The sequence below is a fragment of the Epinephelus fuscoguttatus genome, linkage group LG15 (genome assembly GCF_011397635.1).
Source record: "Epinephelus fuscoguttatus linkage group LG15, E.fuscoguttatus.final_Chr_v1".
NCBI classification, from domain to species: Eukaryota; Metazoa; Chordata; class Actinopteri; order Perciformes; family Serranidae; genus Epinephelus; species Epinephelus fuscoguttatus.
In genome coordinates, this window is record NC_064766.1 from 15,396,940 (window position 1) to 15,422,638 (window position 25,699).

Genomic DNA, 25,699 nt, shown 5'->3' on the forward strand with positions numbered 1-25,699 from the left:
GGGTTAAAAATGGGTGTGAAGCATCCATGTCTTGGCAACATCAACATATTTGAGGCATTGTCAACTGTCATGGCTACAGATAGGAAACACAACTGCCAGGTGGTAATTCTGGTTTTTGTTTTTTTTGGTTAATTAATCAATCACTTAGCCTAGGAAATGCCAGAAAACACTATAAAAAACCACAGTTTCCTTAAGCCCTAGGTAACATCTTGAAATGGTTTTGGACTGTTGATTGGACAAAACAAACTACACAATAACTATCACAGAATAAAGAGTTATTGATTAGTGAACTTATTGTTTCAGCTCTAATCCGGTCTGACATGTTTTTATACTTTTTATCCTTTCCTTCTTCCACTTCTTCCTCTTCTGTCGCCTGAAAAGACTTAGTGGTATTTTCGTTGTAAAAGCATCTCTCAAAAGTTTAAGTAGTCGAAGAAGACGCAAATAACCTTCACCAGTTAGAACAATGCATTTGTAACCTCAAGCTATCTCAGTCATCATCCCTCTGAGAGCGAAGCACCAAACAGGACAAATTCCTTTTTATTACTGAGCCACTTGAAAATTCAGTCAGCATTGCTACTTTCTGTCTGTGGCAGCCTTGAGGAAAAGTTTCCATGTCAGACACATTTCTTTAACAAATAACACCTTTAGGAAAATCTCTGCAGAGGCTGGACGTCTGTTTAGTCAAGTGGAGAAGAAAAGTGGCAACGCAGTTTGTTTGCCTCGTACTGCAGATGTACTGCATCTGTCTGTCTGTCTAATCCTTTCAGATTCTCAGATGTCGCTGTAGTTTGCACTGGTAATATATATACTCAAATTTCTCTGTGAGCAGTCATGCTGTGTGTAATCACTACCAATGAGATGAGGCTCTATTATGGAGTTATGGAGGGATACCGTTGAGTTTCAGGGGAAATATCAGTTGCTAAATGTCAGTAATCCTGCGTTGGCATTTGGCAAATTGAAATGGATTTTCTCTGGTCGATGTTTTTCTCAACAGCCACATCCCCCCCTGCCTTCGCCCTTCAAACACAAAGAGACAGGGAGAATAATTGCTATTCTGCTGTAAAGTACTCCGTAGACATTCAAAATTGGATGTGCAGCATCTTTTCACAATTGCATTTATTTTTGCACTAAAGGTTCTCTCGCAAACTGTGCGTCTGCAGCCAGAATGTGGTGCATGGAGAGCAGCAGATTCATTACTATACAGTAGCTTCGTCCTTGGCCGGCAGTGCAGTCTCCTCTGCCCGTCGGCCATCTGTGACCATAAGAGCCAGCTACTTAAAAACTCAGATATTACAGCAGGATAAAGCTAAAATGGCTCTAGTCATAAGTGAGCGGCAGAAGTCATTTTCTGTGATTGGCTGAATGCCGCTAGACATTCTGGCTTCACGTCCTCTTAATATAACCCTCGACAATAGAAGTTATAGATATTATAGAAGGGTGAACATGCTTTTTTTAAAAACCACATTCAGTCTCAGTTTGCCCATAAAAGACAAGTGAGTGGAGCAGGTGGTCTGATACATGCAGATACTGTATCTTTATAGCCAGGCTGTCCCTGTCATCTCACTGCATTTATTTATTTATTTATTTTATGTGTTTGATTTACAGTTTATTACTTTTAAGTTCAACAACCATACAGAAAGCAGCTGTACATAAATTTTAAAAACTTTCATGGAAAAAAGTGAGAGAAAATCTGGAAGGAGTTACAGTCACACATTACTATTATTAAAATTAGGGATGTGCGAGAATAGTCAACTAGTTGATTAAACGTTGCTACCCTCAGCACCAGAAATACTAGTTGGATCAGCTTATTAAGACACCCAGCGGAAAACAGGAGGAATTTGGATCAGCATTTGAGACTAACCAGCAGCTCTGATCAGCAACAGCTCTCTCTCTTTCTCTGTTTCACACACAAGCACAAACACGTGCGCTGTCAGATTGTGTCCACATTGGTTTGTTATTTTGGCACACGGAATATTCTGAGAAGCCTGGATGTGTGAGTGTGCTTATGAGTGTGTGTGTGTGTGTGCGCGTGCGTGCGTGCATGCATGCATGTGTAAATTTGCTTGCACACTCAGAGAGTAACCCTGTGAGTGAGTGTGTTTGTGAATGGAGTTGAGTCAGGAAGTTGAATACACAGTAAATAAATGTTATTTGTTAATTTTATTTAGTGAGTTGTTTTAATGTTTTGTAGGATAATGTGTAGTGTTCATAATGCACGATGCAAAGTGTCACATATCAGCAGCATTTAAAGTATGATTTTATTTTTGAGAAGTGTGATTTCTCATAGTATAGAGATTTTTTCTTGGACAGTGTTTAACTTAAACTGCACTCAATTTTCAGCAAAATTAACTGTAAAAAACATCCCTAATTGTAGTGTGTAACTAACTGTCACTTTGTCTTTTTTTAAAGATATTTTTAGGGATTTTGTGCCTTTATTTTATAGGACAGATATAGTTTGATAGGGGGAGTGGGAGTGGGGATGACATGGAGCATAGGAATGTGGGTTAAAATCAAACCCGCGGCCGCTGTGGCAAGAACACAGCCTTTGTACAGGACAGAGATTCTGTGTTAAGTCAAACTAAACAAATTAAAAATGTAAAACTTAAATTTAAACATAAATTCACTTTTACATTGTTACAAAGACTGTTTAAAGTTTACAGTCTCATCTGCTCAGATGAAACCTGTTACCTTTGTACAGTTTAAAATATTTTGATGATTATAATTCGACCACATCATGTCGCCCCAAAATCCGAAATGAATCACAGAGGTCAGTATGATATAGAGTTGTTCCAGTACAGATATCAGTAACAGCAGTGAGTCTGATACTGTCTAAAATGCTGGATCAGATATCGATGAGTGCCCAAGTCTGTGCACCGATCCAATACCACATAATTTATTAATAAACCTAAAAGTAGTGTCACACTTGGATAAAACGGCAGTTTTCCCAGAAATCAATACTCTTTCTCCGCTCTGAGACAGTAACCTACGGAGCAAGTTTCGCTGTGAAGCCACCGGCAGCTACTGTTTCAGAGCAGTGACGAAGAACTGTCAGCAACATCAGCAATTTGGCAACTTTTTACACTGGATTAAAGAACGTTCTGTGGCATTTATTCTCTGTTTATATTTGTTCATGTTTTACAAAAAGTATAACCCGAGCCATTCCATACAACTGATTTCCATTTCACATACATACAGGATCAGTAATTTATGGCTGTTAATTTCTTTTTTTCCTTTTTTTTTTCAGATTATTTTTTCAGGCTTTTTTGCCTTTAATGATAGGACAGAGTGAAACGGGGTGAGAGAGAGAGAGAGAGAGAGAGTGAGTGGGGGGGTTGACATGCAGAGATGGTCGCAGGCCGGAGTCGAGCCTGCGACTGCTGCAGTGAGGCATCGCCTCTGTACATGGGGCGCTGGCACTATCCACCACGCTACCGACGCCCCCTTTTTCTTTTTTCTTTGACACAGTTGTATTGGATAGGTAGTCAGTATCAGCCAGTACACAAGTTCAGTCCTCAGGATCTGTATTGGGACAGAAAAAATGGCATTGGAAGATCCCTAGTATGATATATGACACCCTCTATCTCCTGACTACAGATGTCATATTGCCTTAAAATAGTAGGATAATGGCTGCAACTATGGTTGTTTTTTATTCCAATTAATCTGACGATTATTTTCTTGATGGTTTTGTCTACAAAGCACCAGATGTCATCAACAATTGATTGTTGTAATTCCCTAGAGCAAATTTAGCATCTTCAGTTGTTGTGTTTTGTCTGATCAACAGTCCAAAACCTAATCCTCCCATTTGAGGAGCTGGAGCCAGCAGATGTTTGGCATTTATTTATTAAAAAGTGTCTCACACTGATGACTGCTGCAGTGCTTTGTGGGTTAAATGTGTGTTATCAACCTGAGACTTATTATCAAGTGAAACAAAGACACCAGTCCAGGGAGAAACAGTATTTTTAAGGGCTGTGAGGAAGAAATTGAGAGTGATGTCAGTCTCTCCACACAGCTGAAAGTCTATGGCAGTGGGATAACTCACAGCCATACATAAAATGCTTTGTTTTTGACAGGTAGACTCATTCTGCTCACACAGATATGCAGCATCTCTGCTTCTCAAAGAGCAGATTTCTCTTTTTTCACTCTGACAAATTCTTCACTTTCTCAAGTGAGCGAGCAGCAGCCTACGCAGCAGAGCATAGAGCCTCACCAAACTGTTTCTGTGAACATATGGTGCTGTTTTTTTGTTTTTCCCCCCTCGTCCCAAAAGTTTGCTGGATCCAGAAGGGGAAGTGAATATTGTAGAGTGTTTAATCCTTTATACTTGTGGGGATTATGTTCCATTTGATATCAGATATGCATTAGTCAAATGGGTTTTGACTGCTTTCCAGTCACGCATACAAGTACACGTGTGCAGATACATGGACACACACACACACACATTAACACACACTTGTCTGATTAAGATAGGATTTTGCAGTACTGATGTTTATAGCTGTGAAAATTTAATGCATAAAAGGGGGTTTCCTCCTTATTGTTGCCCCCCGCAGAGTCTCAACCACATAAAAGCAAACTGATTCTTTTTTAGGCCAGATTAAGTTTCTCTGTGATGCTCTGTACTATAATGAAGCGGTATCATGCCAACAGAGCAGATTAGTGCTCATTTGACCTGAATTGAAGGATTTTCTTTTCATATGTCACTGCTGATAAGGGTGATACAACAGAAGTAGCACGCACCAAGGGCAGCAGCATCAGGATGTTTTGTCATTGAACTGACGAAGGGAAACATCTGCACGACACTAAGCAATGGTTTTAATGAGGGGATACAGAAAGAAGAGCAACAACAGGGAGGAATGTCCCACTCCCTGTAGTGCAACATAGCTAAGTTCATTTACACAAATACTATACTTGTTAGACTCGTGAGATTGAACACATTGTAAAGTGACCTCTTACAAAAAGTATCTAGTTGTCTGTGGGTTGTTAGCAGTTCCACCAAATTGCCGATTTTCCCTCTACAGTTCTCAGATATTTTATTTTATTTTATGTTTTTTATTCCAGGCTCAAAGTGTAACAAAACAAGCACTTTACTTTGGATATTTTATGCCTCTTTACAGACACTGTGGTTGCTAGTTTGAACACTTATTTTCATAGAAATTGATCCCTAAACAGATTGCTAAAAAGAGTAGCTTGGCTCTTTACAGTAGATCTCATTTGTTTGTCATACTTAAGTATGAAGCATCGTGGACAAATTTGGTAGGCTGGTGAAGTTAAAGGAAAACTTTGGTATTTTTTAACTTAACCTATTATCCCAGGTCATTCTGCCTTAGTGACAAATGGAGACAACAATTTTTGAAACTGGTCCGGTATTGTGAGAGGGTGGCGAAAGAGATGTCAATTTACATCCAATAAAAGTGCTTGTTTTTGCCGCTGACAGGCTCAGATTATTTTTATGTGTGTCTGACAACATTACGTGAAGGATCCTACAGAGAAATGAAACATTTTTCCTCACCTTTTGCTGATTCTGTCTGTTTGTTATTGTGTGTAACCAAGTCTCGCTCAAGGACAAGTCTTGTTCTTGGATGTGGTGGACTTTTCCAAATTGTCAAAATCAGCTGATTATTCAACCATGACGCTGAAAATCTTTTAGCTACACAAAGTAACGCTTTCCATACTCCCATTACAACAAACTCCTCCGTACACTTCTCTTTCATTGATTTTCCTCTTTAAAATATTATCTCTCATTAGATTTCAGCACAAGACTTCTCCTTGAGCGAGATTTGGTCACGATAACAAACAGACCAGCAAAGGGTAATGAAGAAACGCTTAATTTCTCTGTGGACTCCTTTCCGTAATGTCGTCAGACACGTAAGAACAATCTGAGCCCATCAGTCGGCAAAAACGAGTACTGTTAAAATGGATGTAAATTGATGGTGCACAATTACCTTTTGAGATTTTATTGCTGCCCGTTTTGCTGCTGCGGCTGGAGTGGTCTCTCTCAATACTGGACCAATTGTTGTTCCCATTAGTCATTGAGACACAGAAATGTGCAAAAATAGGGTCCAGGTCAAAAAATACTGACGATTTCCTTCAAGTGAAATTGGCGATAAGGTTAAAATCGTCTACCACAGTATAATTAATTTACAGTACTATGATATCAGTATATATTGTGATCTTGTTCACTAACCAAATTTTAAATACACAAAGAAAACACCACTGTACAACAGAACATCAGTGTTCAGTAATTCTGGTTCATTCTGTTTAGTTTAATAATTCATTATGTCATGAAGAAGTTACAGTATGCAGAGCTTGGTGAAGTTTTCACCTGTTGTTATTTGGGTTAAAAATGTTCTCCCTCTTGCTGCTGTCTGAATCTGCCAATATGCAAATTCAACAACTGACAACAAAAGTGATTTTTGTGGGAGATGATGGATTATGAGAAATATGTTATTGGCTAACCAGACTAGTGACAAACACTCTGCAGAGTGAAATGTAAATAAATGAGCTGGGTTGTTTGTATTTGCAGAGCAAACACTTCTCAGTATTTGCATGTGACTGCTCTGTTGTTGTTGGGAACCCTTGAAATTAAATAAACGTCCTGCTGAAGAGATCTGGCAGATTAACACACTGTAACTCAGTAAAACGGGGGGGTTTCTTCAGAGCATTAGTGAGAGGTGCTCCACAGATCCTTTTCTTTAAGATATGAGGCTGCAGCTGGAGCTCCTCTAGTCTCCTCTGGGTTCCTCATGACAGCTGTGTGAGGTGACTGCCCCCTCTGCTGGGCTCTGCAGGGACCAGCAGGCTGCAAACATCCCAGATGAGCGATGAACTTTACTGCAGCTCATTTATTCATTCGACTGTCCCTCTGACTGCATGCAACATGCAGACATGCTTACCATTTTGCATTAGTTCAGTTTCCCTTCGGTTCATTGTTGCAGTGTAATAATGAAAGACGTAACTGAGTGTAGTGGAATGTATCATGTACTACCATTAAATACGTTACATGCACTAAAGTACAGCTCTGAGATTTTGAGTATTTCCTTTTTATGGCACTTTATACTTCTAATCCACTACATTTTGGATTATATATATTAAATACTTTCCAAAATATCTAAAATACGACATATATGTGCATGTTACTCCACTACATTTATCTGAAATGCGCAGTTACTATTCATTTTGCATATTTTACAGATTAATTTTCAGACAGAACATATGATGATCTTAAAAATTGTTATTCATTAATAATCCGCAACCACTTATCCTGTTCAGGGTCACAGGGGATAGGGTGGCTGGAGCCTGTCCCAGCTGACACTGGGCAAAGGTGTGGTACACCCCAGAAAGTTCACCTGACTGTCAAAGAGACACACAAACATCCAGCTCACATTCACACCAACGGGCAATTAAGAGCCACTAATTACCTAACCTGCATGTCTTTAGTCTGTGGGAGGAAGCCGGAGAAATAGGAGAAAACCCACGCTGACATGCAAACTCCACATAGAATGGCCCCAGATGGCCAGAACGTAATGCAAAATGAAAAAACCCCACAAATGTCCCTGTAACTAGTGATTTTAGTTTGGAATTGAGTCCTATTGAGTCCTACTTTTCTTATGAAAAGTCAAAACAGTCTGCCTGTGATGTAGGAATGTTTCAACACTAATTAGCTTACTTTTTCAAGACATAGACATATTTATTTTAAACCAGCTGCTTTGAATTAAAAAAAGAAGGTTGAATAATATATTTTTAGGATAGTCATTGACAGAAATGCAGATTAAACAGCTCAAGACTATGAAGTGGTATGCAGTATATAACACTATGAAAGGGCCTAATTGGCAAATACTTTGACTTATGTTACGTAAAGGGACAGTTCACCCCCAAATCATAAATACAATTGTTTCCTCTCACCTGTAGTGCTATTTATCAGTCTAGATTGTTTTGGTGTGAGTTGCCAAGTGTTGGAGATATCAGCCGTAGAGACGTCTGCCTTCTCTCCAGTATAGTAGCACTAGATGGCATTCAGCTTGTGGTGCACAAAGTGCCCCAAAAAAGCAATGTCTCTTTCTCTTGTAGGAACTTTTTTTTTTCTCTGGAACCACACTTGCAAACCGCATCACCGCGCAGAGGGAGGAGTGCATCAATTCATGGCTGAGATGCTCATGCTAAAGATGTAAACATTATTGGCGTCCACCTCGGCTGAGCTGTAATGTTAGCTAGCTCGGTGGTGTTAGGTGAGCTAGCAGCAGATGTGCGCTTCTCTCTGCGTGGTGATACGGTTAGCAGATGTAGTTTGGAAGAAAGAAATTATTTCCTACATGAAACTGCTCACAACAGGATCTGTTGATTATCTTTAGTAACCAGGTCATGATTTTTGGAAAGAGACATCGCTGTTGAGTCTTTAAACTGTATTTCTTGGCACTTTGAGCACCACAAGCTGAGTGTCATCTAGTTCCATTATATTCAAGAGAAGGGAGACATCTCTACAGTACTCAAGAATTCACACCAGAGCAACCTAGACTGATAAATGGCTTGACAGGTAAGAGGAGAAACATGTATTTTTGATTCTGTCCCTTGAAAGTACATTTTGCCAATGTTTTATACTTAGAATTAAGATTTGAATGCAGGACTTCTATTTGTAACTGAAATAGAAGGGAAACAGAAATGAGCCCCTGTGATGAGTGAAAACACAAAAGACGTGTGTAAATAGCTCTTGAATGAAATTAATCATATAGTTAAAAACCTAATATATATGCAGTAACATCTACAAATTGTATAAATTCTCTTGCACAGTTCCTGTGACAGTCAGAGCTCCTGTGGGTGAAATTTGGAGGGGAACTTGTGCGTGACCGTGTTACCCGGCAGCAAAAGGTAGACCTCCTCCTCCTCTGGGAAAATAATAGTTTGTTATCTCGTACTTGGATGACTTTTGAAGCGAGACCTTTGCTGGAAATATGACACGAATTAAGTAATGCGTCTGGACCTCCACTAGCAATCTCAGAAGTGGCTCTTTGTTTATGCTCCTGTCTCACACCCCCGGAGAGCAACACCAAGGTTTTTAAAAGAGAGGAGGAGGAGAAAGAGTGAGAGAAAGACTCTGTAAATATTTTCTCAAACGCCTTAATTGAAATTGGATTTTAACTGCTCACTGGACCGTGGTGGCAAGAATCAGGTGCCAGGGAGGTAGCGGTTTTGCATTGCAAATGTAATTTTCTGTTCTTTTTTTTTTTTTTTTTCTCCCATTGCCCAGGAGGCACTCGAAAATAGCTACCAGATATGTTTTTTCATGAGCCATTTTCTTCAGGTTGAGCCTCTCATTATTTCAATACCCATCGCGATTAGCTTTTTGGACTGAAGTACAGTGTGGTCCTGTTGTTTACTGAGCTGGAGCGTTAGTCTTTATGGGAAATTGTATTCTCTTCATGCCCAGATAGAGCCTGATGGAGGTGAAATTTTGATTGCAAAATATGTATGGGAAATAAACAGCTAATGTGCTTCAAGTTTTCATTCATCACACAAGTGGGTCGGGCACTTCTTGTTTATTATTTTGTAATTTGAAAATGTATTGCCTTTTCGGTGTACGTTAAGTCGGGGGAATGCTGCAGTGATTGATAAAGAAACTTTAGATATTTATTTTCACCTGTAGATACCAAACACTGAGCAGTCAGCTCCTCATACTGAATATATTATTGCCAGTGGTAGAAAAAGTATCCAGGTAGTTTACTTAAGTTAAAGTTACCACACTGTAAAAATTGAAAGTGTTCCTTAAAGTGGCTGTAATGGATACATTCATAATAACAGTCTAAAAAGTCCCTCAGAATTTAGCAGAGACCAAAACAGCTAAAAGAGAGTGAATATTTAAAGATTATGTAACATTACCATATTCAAATTTCTAAAACAATTATACCTATCATATATTTTTTGAGTTGTGTACTTACATTATCCCAAATGTTTCCAACAAAGTTCACATCCAGAGAAATCTGTAATTTTATTCAAAACATGTGTCATTTGGTCATCTGTCAATGGCTGTATATATCAGACCACAAATAGGACAAGCTATGAGAGAGGCTTAATTAGATGAGCTAGCTAGCGCACCCCATGGTCCCTTTGCCTCACTTCCCACTAAGTAGACTATTTTGCCAGCAGGAGAGCAGGCCTCAACTCCGGACACAGACTCATAGTTCAGCTGTAGCAACGTGAACTCAGCCAGCACAAACCCAATCTAGGGGTTTACAGTGGGCTGTTGGCCAGTGCAGCACTAGGTCTAACCTGTGTGATGGCAGCAACAGAAGGTTTGCTGAAGTTGCTGCAGGGCACTAACTGAAGGTAAGTCCTAAGGTTAAAACTTTTTATGTGTCTCTGTGAAGACAACAACTCCCGTGATTCCACCTTACATCATGACAGAGGTGGGACCAAGTCATTGTTTTGCAAGACCCCAAGTAAGTCTCACGTGTTGCACTCAAGTCCCAAGTCAAGACTGAAAAGTCTCAAGTCAAATCCAGAGTCCTAAATGTTGATTTTCGAGTTTGACCTCGACTTACTATTCTTCATGCAACTTCAAATGTCAAACCAAATTGGAAGTTGTGTCATCTCCGTTTGTAATTTTCGAACTGCATGTTTTGCATACTGCTTTTCACTTTTTACTGACACGAGTAGTTTATTACACAAATGAAATTATCTTTGGTATAATTTTTCCCAACTGTTACTCGGTAACATACTGTTAGTTCTTTATGGTCCTCGTCTGCCACTTAATTGATGCTGTCAGATTGTTTCAAATAAAGTGGATCTGGGGAATTAAGTGTCGACATGTTGGAAATTAATAGTGTTAATGTTAGTTGATTCAGGAGATGAATGCAAAATAATTTATTTGTAGCACACTTTTTAAATAGCCTAGCATGCTTTTTTTTTTTAAATCTCTGGGCTTGGGGAAAGGTATCGAGTATTTTCAAGTGAAAAGGCTCAAGTCCAAGTGAAGTCATGAGTAATTGGTGTTTAAGTCAATGTCAAGTTGCAAGTCTTTTTTGTTTTTTTATCAAGTCTAAAGTAATTTAATTTGTGACGCGAGTCCATGTCATGTGACTTGAGTCCACACCTCTCCTTCATGATGTCATCAAAGTCTGTCTATTGTTGTTGTGATTGAAAGAACCTTAGCAACAATGTGGGTTTTACGTACATTCATCAGGTTGACACAAACACAACTCCAAATGAATGATCGCATTGCTCTGTAACTAATGGATGTGTATGTAAGCAACTAACAAGTTCACCACATCAGCTCACACTGAAGATGATGAGACTGTATATCCACCACTTGCTATTTCTCAGTTTCTGCACAACTGATGATTCCATAACTTTCTGCCAGTTTTCCTCCTATATGTAATCTGGTCACACATGCTCACTGCAGGAGAGCCTGGTGGAAGATTATGGCTCTCTCGTGTCTCGGGTCCCAATGATCCCACGCAGTCTGTCTGTGAACTGAGATCAATACCACCTCAGAGTAGGTTTTAGCACCTTTAAAAATAGCCCCAAAGCTTTCAGTGGGGATGTGTTAAATGAAACATCCTCTAGCTACAACCACAAGTGGCACTGCAGTTAATGACCATCATTGTCTGATTTGATGGTCGCAAACAAGGTCATTGCAGCTGCATACAGAGTCATATTCCTCATGCAAAATGTTTCAGTGCTGACCGAAAGCTTTAATGTTGAAATTTTATAGCCGTGCTGCTGCCTCACTGCTGGTGTTAATGGTGCCCATTTTGGCTGGTGCTCCCCAACTCCCCTACTGTACTCTTTCCTCGATGTCAAGCCTTTCAGCCTCTCTGTCAAACAGCTCAACAGGCCAACTCATGATCGCCCTGATGGATGAGCGAACAAGGAGAGGAGTCGTGAGTCTCGCACTCGAGCTAGTGGAGGTTCAGCGCCCCGCTACGCCCACGCCGAGCCGTCCAATCGCCTCCAGACTTTGACACATCATTTCCCCTGTGATTTGTGGCCAGATTGAGGTTGAAGGAGACAAGGAAATTTTCTGTCCTCATGAGAACAGATGGATGTTGCAGCGCTGCAGACTGAGCCGAGGGTTGTTTCTTTATCCCCCCCCCCTTCTGAAGAACCCTTTTGCTTTATGAGGGAATGGTTTCATGCTCCATAATGGACTCCTGATGACTAGCTATTACAGAACATTTTCAGAAAACGACCTGCCATTTTTTTTCTTTTGGGATGACACAGAATAGACGGACTGTCCTTTGAGGAAAGCAATGTGTATTATTTTGCAAAATACTTAAGTATATTGAGCATTTCTTATTTGTCCTCTTTGTGCTGTTTCATACAAGATCAAAGTTGGAACCCCTCTGTTTGTGATCAAAGGTGGGCGGTAATGCCATGAAATGATGCGTGATGCAACATACATGCAATCGCTAAAATGCGGCTTGTCAGGGCAGCAAATGGTCACCATTTTTTTTTCATCCACACACCCCTACCCTCACATGTTTGATCTCGTCTCTGAGCAGCGAAGCCTCCGGCGCCTCCCTTGGGATGTTTGATGTTGCAGATCAGAGCGCGTGGTGGTGCAGGCACTTTGGCTGTGGGGGCTTCACCATTACAGCACGCCACATCCAATCTTCTCACCATCAGATAACTTCAAAGGATCTGCAAAACACCACCTTCCTAAAAATCCAGAGTTTCCCACCGGTGTTGTCTGTTAGATTAGCAGGACGTTATTGAAGCTTCCTGGGAAAGAAATAAATAAAAAAAGTCTCTGACTCTGCCGAAATCTATCATCACCTCAGGCTCCGAGATGTCGTAGTACACCGCAGATTTTTTTCATCTTTGTCTGATTCTTTCTCTTTGCTGTGCATTGATCTCCAGCTCTGCCCTGCCAATAGCTTCTCCTCTTTGAGACCTTTCCTCGTCCTCCATCTCTTATCCATTATTCATCACTCTCAGCTCTTTCTGCCAAGCCATAATACCTCTTACCTCCAGACCAACCTTTTGCTGTTTTGCAATGTATGAAACAATGATGCCCAGCTGTTGCTTTCTTGGGAGCCATGCTGTAATAGGAACAAAGATTGCAATGTTTGTGCACAGTCTCTAAGTCACACTCTAATCCTCTGACTGATAAAACAAGACAAATAACCTACAGCCATTCTAGTGGCTCTGTGAGGCTGTACTTTGAACCAAATGCTAACATCAGCACGGTAACAAGCTGACAGTGTCAGTGCTAACATGCTGATGTTTAGCAGGTATAGAGTTAACCATGTTCACCATCTCTTAATATGCATAAAAATTAAGTACAGCTGATGTTAATAGGAATGTCATTAGTTTTGCAAGTATTTGCCCAGAAACCAAATCAGTGAAGTAATTTAAAAAATGACCTTATGATGGTGCTAAATAAAAAAGTTAGACTAAATTATCTAGGAACCATAAATGTCTGTATTATTTGAGCTAATCCATCAAGGAGGTGTTGAGACATTTAGATGAATAAGTAACAAACCTTGACAGGTCAGTGGATCTCAAGTCAGCTGACTTTATTCTCTTGGGACCATGAATATCTGTAGCAAATATTCATGGCAAGCCATCCTTAAGTTCTCAAGATATTTCACTTTGAATCACAAATGTTGACCTGCTGGTGGCACTATATAAAAAGTCAGAGAATCACCGAAGACAGTGGGATTTGCCCGATTTGCCTGGGATTTGTCTGTACAAAGATTTCATGGCAATCAATCCAATAGTAATAGATTCATGTATGGTAATTCTGTAAGGCCACACCTTCTTGGGCTGTCACTCATTCCAGTTTGCTGCTCTGAGAGACTGGAACGAGTTGCAAGAAATGCTTCAATTCAACACCTTCATTGCGTTACCGTCTTTTAATAACTCATTACAAGAGATGGTTTGCACCTGTTTTGGAATTTGCTTCTCTTGTACACAGTGTATAGACCTCTGTTGTTGTATATGTTGTGATGTCTTCATTTCGCCTTATGTTGTTTTTATTACTTAGCTTTGTCTATGTTTTAAAGGTCTAGTGTTTACAATTTAATGGCATTTAGTGGTGAGGCTGCAGAACTGAAACTTTTAGGATGGTGATGCAAAAACATAAATGACCCTGTTTAGAGCCAGAGTTTGGTTTGTCCATTCAGGGCTACTTTAGAAACAACGTGGTGGACTCCATGAAACAGGACCCGCTCCGTAAGCAAATTTGCATTTTATAGGATAGCGTAGAAAAGACCTGCAATAGTCTGCCTTACTCTGCCCCTGATTGACTTACCTCGACATTCTTAACCTAACCCTATCCAGTCTCGCTCCTCTTGTCTAAACCTAACCAACAAAGGCAATCAGAATTCACCAGTCACAAGGACAGTAGGTTGGTTCATGCCTTCACTATCCTTGAAAACACAAAGTCATGCTCCATATATAGATACAGACAGCTCATTCTAAGGGTACAAAAACACTTGACAATGACAACTTATATATATACAGATATATACACTATTCCTTCCAGTATATCCAACTAAATCCCACACACTGGATCTTTAAAGCCTTATATCAACTTGCCTCCGGTCACTGCCTCTTGGCAAGGTCATCATTATAAATAAGAATTGATTCCCAATAGACTCATCAAGGTAACATAAAAATTTTAAAGAAAAAATGTCGAGATATTTTAGTCTGGATCAAGGTGGTGGATCGACATGGCTGAAAAAGTGATAACTACTTCCCATCTCAGCTATTCTCAGTTATGGTTTGCCAGTCACATTAGAAGGAGTAAGAAAAGTAGAAATGATGTGGCATTTAGTAGATATTAAGTGTTAATCTTTGCAAATTGACTATCTTGGAAGACGAATGAGTACTTCATAGAGATCTTTTCATACTCAGTAAGTATGAAGTGATGGGAAGAGGTTACTGTGAGTCATCTGTGTTGAATCAAAAACATAATGATTGAATGTAACACTTATTTCCTTTTATATGTTATTAAGGCGCCTCACTACTTGAGAAATGTGTTCTTAGTGTAAGAGAGCTCTTTTTGTTTTGTTGGTCAGACCATATCAAAGTGACTCAGGGAAGATGTACTTTTATGAGTCTTTATTTATCTGTAAGGGATTTTACTCAGGAGGATGTTCTTTTTCACACTAACATACTTCATGCTGACGCAGTTAACATATATTCTTACCTTTACGTCTGTACATTTATACCCAAACACAAAGTAGTCTGCATATGTCAGTCAAACAGCTTCTCATCGCCATGGTGAGAGATTTGACCACTCAGTGTGCATTTGTGCAGCTAAAACTGATCAGTTACATGCTGCTATGTGCCTGTTGGTTTGCTCTATTTCAGAATGATAAACTAATAAATCGCCTAATTCTAAAATTTAAAAAAACAAATCAGCTCACTCTTGAAACTGTATGTGGGACCCACCAGAAAAGAGAAAATAAAGGAAACCAAAAAAGCTACATAAGGTCTCACCAAAAAACACTGCAGCAGCTCCTGCTGCTGCTGCTGCCAGGCCAGAGTGAGGAAAAGAGCGTCAGCTGCATTCCCCTCCCCCTCTTTATAAGTACTCTTGATTAGTGTGCAGCCACACCTGGTGGAGAAGAGGCAGACACAGGATGAGGATCAAGGATCAAGGAGCAAAGGGGGGGGGCATGTAACAGTTATGCAGCAGGATGCAATGGTATGTGTCATAGGGATTTCCGTTAATGAATCTGAGGGCAGAATGATAAACTGAGTCTGGGGGTTTGAACGTAGAAGCAGCAGCATGTCCATGGATTATAGCGTCATAATCTAGAGCTGATAGGAGACTGCTTCCACTTTTCCTACAATACAAAGGGAAACTGTACAAAAATCTGAGTTATTTCTGCAGTTTGGTGATAAGGATTGAAACTGAAATACTTAAGTTAGAGATGTATAAACTTTTGGATGTATTGCAAAGTTAAAAGAATCAAATCAAATCAAGTGTCTGGTTTTACAGTTTTACGGTATGTTGAATTTTACTGAAAGACTTGCATCACTGTCAGATGAAGTTGCTCCCTTCTTTTGGCTCTGCAGTGCTAAAAGTTAAAGATGCAAGTTGATATTTCCTTGAAGCCCAAAAGCACAGTGTAATACAGTGTAATGCTGTATGTATGATACATTTAGGAACAAATCTCATGACAGCTTTGTGCAAAATGAGTGTTATATTTTAGCATTATTATATATTATGTACCACGTATGCAACAAAATGCTCCTCAATCATCCTTTTCCTTGCCTGGTTGTTATATTGTATATATTTTACTGTAATAGGATATATTTATTGTTATTATACAGTATTTTTTATTCATATACACTATATTTGCCTCCTCATTGTATATTCAGTGTTATGTATTTATCTGATGTGACCGCTCGCAGATTTATGATGGAGCTGGAAAGCCTCTACTTTTTTATTTACTTTTTAATTCCAGCTAATAAACTACTGCCAATAAATAATTTTGATTAAACGTTCAATTTTAGAACAACATTGCTGCATTTTTCAGACTTGTCATGAGCTCACTCCCTCTCTCTCTACAGAGGAAGTCGTTGATCGCCACCAGTCTGATTGTGGCGGTGTCGCTCTTCGTGGTCGTGGTGAACTACTCGGAGAAGCCCTACTTCCTCCTGCAGCCAGTGTTCGGACAGACGTTCAGCAGCCACTGGATGTTCTCCAAGCAGCCGTACAAGGCCTTCAAGCCTCACCTAGGCTATGTCAGCATCCCCAAACAGGAGGTGAGGGACACAAGTGGACAAAACACACAAACACTGACGAGTAGGCACACTCAGAAACAGCAACTTTATTCATTCAATGTCATATTTTTAGTCATGAGTATGCAGATGTTTGACTTGACTTGATATAAGCTGCTATTAAGTCCCATTGCTTTGGGTAGCATCTTGCTGCCTTTCTTGCTGTGAATGCAAATAATGTCTGCTTAAACTGGTTAACTTAAAGTTGCTCTATACACTACGTGAATTTTCTAGGATGGTGATGGGATGGCCGCTTCTAATCATAGCGAGAGTAGGGCAGGTCACCTTCACTGTCCTTGGATTCGCAAAGTTGTGTATACTGCCTGTTTAGCACTGAATGACACAATATAGTGGAGCATTTAGCAGAGAAGAAGTGGAGCTGTTGAAGAACAAAACGGAGCTAAAGCAGAGTGGACATTGGGCTTATATTCATCAGATGGCCAGAAAACATCTCCAAATGACCAATAATGTAGCGTTGTGTCTCTGCTGCATGTTTTAATAGCAAGTAAGTGTTTGCTCACCAGATCGACTTAATAAGGTGATAGATGATATGTCAGTGAGGTACAGCTTGTTGTGTTGCACCCCAGTGGCCAAAAAGTAAATTAATTCAGGTTTAAAGCTTCAGTGGGTAACTTTTACAAAAATAAGTTTTTGTCATATTTGCTGAAACTGTCTCTACATCCTGAAAGAAGTACACAAGACAGATAGTCTGTGAAAAACATCCTCCTCTTTCTACAGCCTCTAATGGCATTTGCCAGAATCTACAGCAGCACACCAAAACCAGCCAATCAGAGCCCAAGAGTCTCTTAAGCAGCTGTCAATCATGTCAGTCACTGTTTGTAAACTACGGTCAAACTGTCAAACTAGGCAGCGCTGATGAAATATGAATCAAGATTGTGTAACTGGCAAATGTTTTCAGAAACATATTTTAGTGTACTGTTTAGCTGTAAAATGAGAAAGTTTGTGACCTTGCCGCCATGTTGAACACTATCAACCCAAATACTAAGCACTGCCCATCAGCCGGACCAACTTTCTAATTTTACAGCTAAAAAGTACACGAAAACATGTTTCTGAAAACATTTGAGAGGAGAAGTCAGTAACAGAATTCTGATTTATATTTAATGAGTGCTGCCTAGTTTGACAGTTTGACCGCAGTTCACGAGCAATGATTGACATGACTGAGAGCTGCATTTGAGACTCCTCAGCTGTGATTGGTTGTTTTTCATTCACATAAGGTCAGGCCATTAGAAGTGCTATAAGGCGAGTCAGCCAAGGAATATGATGTTTTTCCAAGATTATCTGTCTTATTTAGTGCTGTGTGAATATAGTGACAGTTTCAACAAATATGACGAAAGTTATTTTTTGCAAAAGTTACTAACTATAGCTTTGAACGCATAAAAAGCCCATAACAGATGACGAATAATGGTGGTAATATTTCAGTAGTCAAGGCAAACTGTGAGAAACGTCCATTTGTAAAATACAAAGTGACAGTTTCATTACATCACTCACAGCATTAACATTAAATATTTTACAATAAATCATTATGCATTAGTCATATCACAGTGTGAGTGTCACAATGTCATGTACAGATTCTCGTATGGTGCATTCATATTCTACAACCCTCTGTGAACATTAACCTGCCATCACATAGCCTCACCTCGATAATGAAGGTGTATTCAAATGCACTCATGCAAACAGCACAGCACCTCCTTGAGGATTTTCTTAATTCATTATATCAGGTTGTCTGTGATGGATCTGAAAACGCCTGTTTGATGTCTCTTGTGTGCATTATTTCTTTGTAATTCCAAACACCCATGTCCATGATCCTATTCTTCTGCCTTCAAACAGCTCTGTGCTGTATATTCCCTGCACAATTTATGGAAATTGAAATATCAAAGCCTTTTAATTCCCACCGCATCAAAATGTAAAAACCAAGCTGTGTGTTTGTTGTTTGGGGAGGCAAGCAGCGACAAGCTGAAATTGTGCTCATATCACTGGATATTGGGTAGTCACGCAGGAAAATCGTATATTTTGCTCGCAGAGATGCATGCAGTGTTTCTGTCTGACAGGGAATGAGGATTGTGCTTTCAGTTTGGGCTGCAATACATCTAGATTTGAAGTTGCGATGGATGCGTTGGCCCTTAATGAGAAGTGGATGCCTTATATTCAGCGGGCTGATATTGGCAGATTAATGCAGAGCGTCACCCTCTGCCTCCGGAGAGCTTCATCCGCACAACATGGGCCCAGAGGCAATCACGTCTTACACCAATCTCTACGTCTGCACCTCCTTCTGCCTTCAGACAAGCCTGCTTAAATCACTGCCCTCTCCCCATGGAGATTTATGCAAATCATTGGAAAGACTGGCAGCTTCTGCAGAATTAGACCTCTTTTCGGCTCAAATTCCCCCACCATTGAGTTCTCTATAGGGAATCAGAAGGGGCAGTGATTGGCCAGAATGTGAGTGTCAAAAGTGTTCTGCATGCTACCACAATTTCTGACAAAGGATGGACAGAATAATGGAGGTCTGGTCAAGGTGATACTGTTGTGCTGGTTGTCGTGAGCGATTACGTCCAGAGTGAAAGCTTGCTGTGTGAGCTGTCAGCCTCTGTTAAGCACACAGCAACACCTTAAGAAGCCGTAATACTTCTCCCGGACAGTAAGGCAATCTTACATGATCCACAGTGAGGTGTCATTTGAGGTGTTATAAACCTCCTGCAACCATGTATAATGCATAACCTGGTAGCATGGGAATGGTCTGCCTTATTTTCCTCATTTGATTGAGTCTGCCTCCAGGTGTGATAAATCGCTCCTGCTCTGCTTTTCAGGAGAAATAGAAAACATTTGTCTTGTGGCACTTTACATTCATGCCCCTGGTCTATCACAGATGAAGACAGAAACTCAATATTTTCTTTTAGACCTGTTTTTTTTTTTTTTTTTTAAATTCAGGCCCTTTAAAATGTACTCAGCAACCAACATGGAGAAAAAATTGCTTCTGTTTTTGGATTTCTTCATGAATCACATTATTATTTTAATCATCATCATCATTTATTTTATTCAAGGCATCGGAAAACACATTGAGTGAGAACCCTCATTTTTAATGGTGCTGAGGTACATACATCAAACACATCTTTAAACAAATAGCAATACAAGAAGAATACATGGCTTTAGTCACACAATTTTGCTGCAGAGTGAGCGCTCCTGACTGTCACACTGCTCTTTGATAGCTTCAGATGTGATGCAGTGGCCCACCGTAAGGGTTTGAGATCACACTTTATCCTCTCTTCTGCTTGTATTTAGTGAAGCTCACAGATACTTAATAGACACAGTCTCTGGCTTTTGTCTGATATCTAACGTAGTCAAAAAATGTTGTTGCATACATCTGATCTGTCGTTAGCATCATTAGTTAATTATATAACATGCCACTGTTTGACTGAATGCCCTGCTGAGCCCCGGAAAAAAAACCCTGAATCATGGAATATTTTTATTAAACAGCCAAATCTGATTTGTGTACAGCCCAATTTTTTCAATGTAAAGCCAAATAAACAAGCAAGATCTAAAAACATGACAGTTATAGTCAAATGGTTAGCAATTTAACCTTGAAATTCTCTCAGTGCTGTTAATGAAGTCGGCTTAAAGTTTTGTTGAAGCATATTCCAAGTATGTGGGGCACAGTGAGAAAAGGTTGATCTTCTTAGTTCTGTACAAATTTTTGGCACCTGCAGTTTGAGCTATGTCTGTGAGCGGGTACAGTGGCTACCAACATTCCTCTCGTTCATTCTTCTCTATAATGGTATTATTAGCAGAACTCATTTCAGAACTACTGTAGTCAATATTTCTTGCATTCGAAAACAAAATCATTTTGTCTTTCTGCAGTTTAGGACCAGTTTCAGATTATGGAAGTGTCTTTGATGGAGGTTAAATGATAGCGGTATAATAGAGTGGCTTCATAAATAGAGTCTGCACAAGAATAACAGACAGTGTTGTCTACGTAAAAATGGAAATTACACATGTATAATGTGGAGGAACACAGAGGAGCTCCCTTTGTAATGGTGAGAAAAGAGGACTAATAATTACCAAACCTGACACACTAGGACCTGTCAGAAAGATAATTCTGAAACTACAGGCAGCTGCCATGGTCAAAACCGAAAGCAGAGAGTTGTCAAAAGCCTCCGTTAGATCAAGGAATAGAACTGCACATTGTGTTTTGTTCTCTAAACTATATTGTTACTGCAACAACTACTACTACTACTACTACTACTACTAATGATAATAATAATAATAATAATAATAATATTGATAGATACTAAATAATAATATTAATAATAATAGATCATATTATTAGTTTGTTTCTGTACCAGCTGACACTGAGCTAAATGCTAATGTGCATGCTAACATGCTGATTTTTAGCAGGCAATGTTTACCATGTTCACATTTTTGTTAAGCATGTTAGCATGCTAACATTTGCTAATTAGCAATAACAGCTGAGGGTGATGAGAATGTCCAATTTTTCCAGGTCGTTGGTCATAAACTAAAGTACTAAACAAATTGAAATCTTTAACTAATGAAAGGTGGATGATATTTCACTCTCAACCAAAGTGGTGGACCAACTGACCAACAGGCATTGCCCTACCTAAAGCCATGCTAATAGCATGGTTAAAAACTTATCTTTATCAACTTATCAAGGTCAGCAGAAATAAATGATCTCATGCCGATATATCATATAATATTGCCCATGGTTTTACATGTGCGTTTGTTTCCAAAAGAGTTGCACCAACATTTTAGCGAACATAGTACCAGAGTAAACAGCAGGGTTTCCCCCGACCATTTTAAGACTTTCACTGAGCGCCTAAGCATTTTATCAGAGACATGTTTTTTTGTCATTTCTGCTCAAATCAAAGTTCATTGGTCTTTCAAAGGGTCTACTTGCATTATTACGCTTTTATCATTTCATGAGTAGCAAAAGATGGTCTTAAAATGACAATAATAAAAAACAAAATGCTACTATTTCTGGCTTAACTCGCATTTTTACTACTGAAGTAAGGTAGTAGGTAATACCATAGTGCAGTAAAACTCTGTTACAAGTAAAATTACGGAAGTATTGGCATCAAAAGTAAAAGCACTCATTATGCAGAGTGGCCCATCTCAGGAATTCTAAATATTTTATTGGATTTAAAATTACTGAGGCATTAATGTCTTCATTACTTTAATGTTGCAGCTGGGTAACTTTTGAATTCATCATCATGTTTTGTATCATTCTCAATCTAAAAATCTAAAGTAATACATCATAATATATATTTGTTGATTGTGTTTTGTATTTTTAATCTGAATCTGCTGTGTAACTAAAGGTATCAAATATAGAATAGTGTTGTCACGGTACCAAAATTGGGAGCCGCCGTATGATACCAGTCAAAGTACCACAGTTCTGAGTAGTATCACGATACCACAGCAAAAATGAGGCAGATGTGCCTTTTGTCATTTATAAAAAGATAAATCACTTTTCTATAATACATCAATGATATTTCAATGGAATAAATTATTTAATGACTTATTCGTACTTCAAAAACAGCATCAATAAGTGATGAACATAGGGGGGATCAAAATAAAATAAATAAATAAAATAAGAATCAACCAGCCACCCTCCTCCTCTCATAAGTTAAGAACAGTCCCTAAAGTGCGGTGAGGTTTGTGGACCGCTACCTGCCACAAAGAGAGAAATATGAACGGCTCGTTTCTCCTCTGACACGTCACATACCTGTGTGCCGCCACGGCTCGGTTGTTCAGGTATTTCTGGGCAGTCATGACACAAACAAAGAGGAAAGTTTTGGACCTGGAGCAGGACTTCTCCGTCGCCTGTAAGCCGTTATCTTGCACCGCGGAGCACTATGGCCGTCCAATAACGGAGGCTCCGCCGTATTCCTGTCAAATACGGCAAAGCCTCCGTTATTGGACGGCACATGGACACTCACCCTCTTGTGATTGGACTTTGAACTTATCCCACAGTAGTGGTACCATGAGGTACCGTAGTACTGCGGTACTCCAATATTATGGTATCATATGTACCGTGGTGTTTAAGTACCACGGTCTACCGTTGGTACCAGTCTACTGTGCAACACTAATATAGAAGAGTAAAACCTTTCAGTGTTTGCCTCTGAATTGTAGTAGATCAGAAGTATAATAAAGTAATTAACACAAAGTGGAAATACAGAAAAAAAAAATTACAAGTACCTGTGCAGTATTTGAGTAAATGTGCTCAGTTACTTTCCTCCAGTGGGTCCTCAGTATAATGTACGTGCCCTCAGAGGAACATTTGGAATTACTCAGTTATTTCCATGCAGACGGCTTCAGCTAATCAATGAATTTTTAAGTGCCGTAGAGGCATCTTACAGTGGGACTTGGCACCTTAGTGTAACAATTATTGCTTATTAATTAATCGTGTTTAGAGCATTTTAATGAACGTCAAGGTTAAGTTCACACCCCAGTGCTATAATTTAATGATGACCGAGTTCCCGGTATTAAACCTGTTTTTATTTTTTTTATTTTTTTTTTTCGTTTTAAATAACCCACTTTATTTTTGACACACTCGTGCATTAAAATCTGAGGCTTTGAGGAGATTTCATACTTATCAGAGAGTGCCAAATTTATTGGGATTATAAAAGCGCACTCTGTTTGCGATTACTGCATGGCATGCTGAAACAGCCCCATCATGAACATGAAACTGAAACATGAATCACAGCTGAGAGGATGAAGAGGCCATAACATTTTATTGATTTACAGGATGTAATGTTCGGAGATTTGTTGGGAGCTAGTTTCCAGTCCTGTGTACTAAATAAAAATATCCCACTAGGGTTTTTTGTTTTTGTTTTATACACTCTGTTAATGCATGTAAATGTGATTAATGTCCATGGGAAGTTAATTATGTTTTTATTTTTGTGACTATAAACTACTCAGATGCCCGTTTTTATTTTTAAATTAAGCCTAATTAATGCAGAAAATCCATCACTTGTTTTTCTTGATAAATGTAGAACCCCAGTCTTCACTGAGTAGCTCTGCTGTGTTAAATACCTTGCTGAGGGGCTCCTCAGCAGTATGTTTCCAGTCGTAGACCCATGTGTCTGGCATGCAGTTAGCCAGCTAGTGTTCCCCACAGACTTCAACCAATCTGTGTGTGCTGAGAGGCGTGATGGAGTTATGAGCTGAGCTGAGGGCAGCGGGTGATGATGGACGAGCTGCTGACAGCTCAAGGCTTCGGTGATGTGTGTCTCAACCACCCAGTAAATGGAGAGCTACCAGCCTAGGTCCAGTGATCATTTCTTAACCCATGACTGAATCCATACATGAGAGGAAAGGAAATATCAGGCAGCTCTGTTGGAGTAGTTCACTCACAAATTTATGTCTCTTAAGAAAGGAAATCAACACTGTTTTTGTATCATTTTAAGCAGTTGATCTTCTGTATGCACAACACTGAGTCATATGATTGCTGATAAGCCAAGTAGTCGTAATAGAATTTACTAGATTGTCTTGTGGGATCTGTTTGCACACTGAAACTCGGTTGTTTGTTGATTAAACGCAGAACACGCAAGAGAGAGTTTTACGTTCGTCGGCCAGAACGCAGCACAAATGCAATTTATATTCAAACCAGTGGCATAACAGTTATTCTCCATTAAGCAAACGATCAAACGAGGCTTAGTCATGACACAACGCTCTTTCTTTTTAACTTTCTCTTGCATTCATTCACTTAAGTAAGTTTAATCTCATCAAAACAAACCAAGCATATTAGCTTCAATTAGGTAAATCTCCCATTTCAGATTCACAGAGAGCTTTCTTCCTCTCTTGGCAAAGCGTAGCTAAGAGCCATTATTGAAGATTCATTACAAATCCCCTCCGCTCCAGTAAAGTATAATAAGATATATAAAAAATATATAGTAAGATAAATGACGCAACTCCCTCGCTTCCCCGTTCTGCATTGCCGCAGTAAGACTCTGTTGTAACCTCTGAGGTCCCACATTCAATTAACTTAATCAATGTTAGTTCTGGGCACAGTGACATTAATCTTGGGGAATAAATGAAAATGACAGTGGGCTGTAAAACCCTGATGAATATATATATTTTTATAAATGATTACCAAATGTATTTTATTTTATGTTCGGATCACACAAGCCCCTTGCCAAAACATCACTTTACTATGATTATTGCATTTATATTAAGTATATCACAAACTATAACATAATGAGATGAAAATTAAACAATATTAGATGCAGTATATTTTAGGAGAAAATCTCACTCAGAGGTTTAAAATAACCCAATTAAATCTTTGTTAAATTAGAAGACAAAAGTCAGACATATTTCAAAACTGTCTCTAGTTTATTTCAGCAGTCTTCGTCCCAGTAGAGTCTCCATGAGGGGCCTGGGGGGGACATGGTTTCCTAGGTAGAATTGCTGGCCCTCCCACTAGCAAAAATAATTGGAGGCCAGCATTACTGTCCTCAAGATGCTGTGGCACACTCATTTTTTTGGGCTGTGTCTATGCACAGCAGATAATTGGTTGTATTAACTGCACAATAAGAAACCAAAGCATATCAGTGTGTGACTCCAGTGTGTGGATGTAGGGACATAACAGTTTTTTGTTACCTTAGAATGAGTTGCTTATATCTACATTAGGGCAGGTCCTCTTCTATAGAGTCCACCATGTTGTTCTACAGTAGCCCAGAATGGACAAACCTACCACTGGTTCTAGATAGGGCAATTTGTGTTTTTGCGTCTTCCGCCATTTTACTACACGTTTGGCACACAGGAGAAGTTTCAGTGGTGCAACCTCACCACTAGATGCCACTAGATCCCACAAACTAGACCTTAAACTTTCCGTATTGACAGAGTCTTCAACTAGCCTATATAGACTACTAAAACAGCATAATCGAATTCCTGAAACTCATTGAGACTTTTGGTGAGGCACACCAAGATTTGCAGTGGC

General features: G+C 39.4%; 1 protein-coding gene across 1 annotated transcript in view; it reads left to right on the top strand.

The window, feature by feature from the left end:
* Nucleotides 1–25,699, top strand: part of st6galnac3 (ST6 (alpha-N-acetyl-neuraminyl-2,3-beta-galactosyl-1,3)-N-acetylgalactosaminide alpha-2,6-sialyltransferase 3) — a 96,466-nt gene that overhangs the window by 21,033 nt on the left and 49,734 nt on the right. Inside the window, exon 2 of the mRNA XM_049598638.1 lies at nt 16,522–16,716. Coding sequence (XP_049454595.1) covers nt 16,522–16,716 — 195 coding nt within the window. The remainder of the gene's footprint in view (nt 1–16,521; nt 16,717–25,699) is intronic.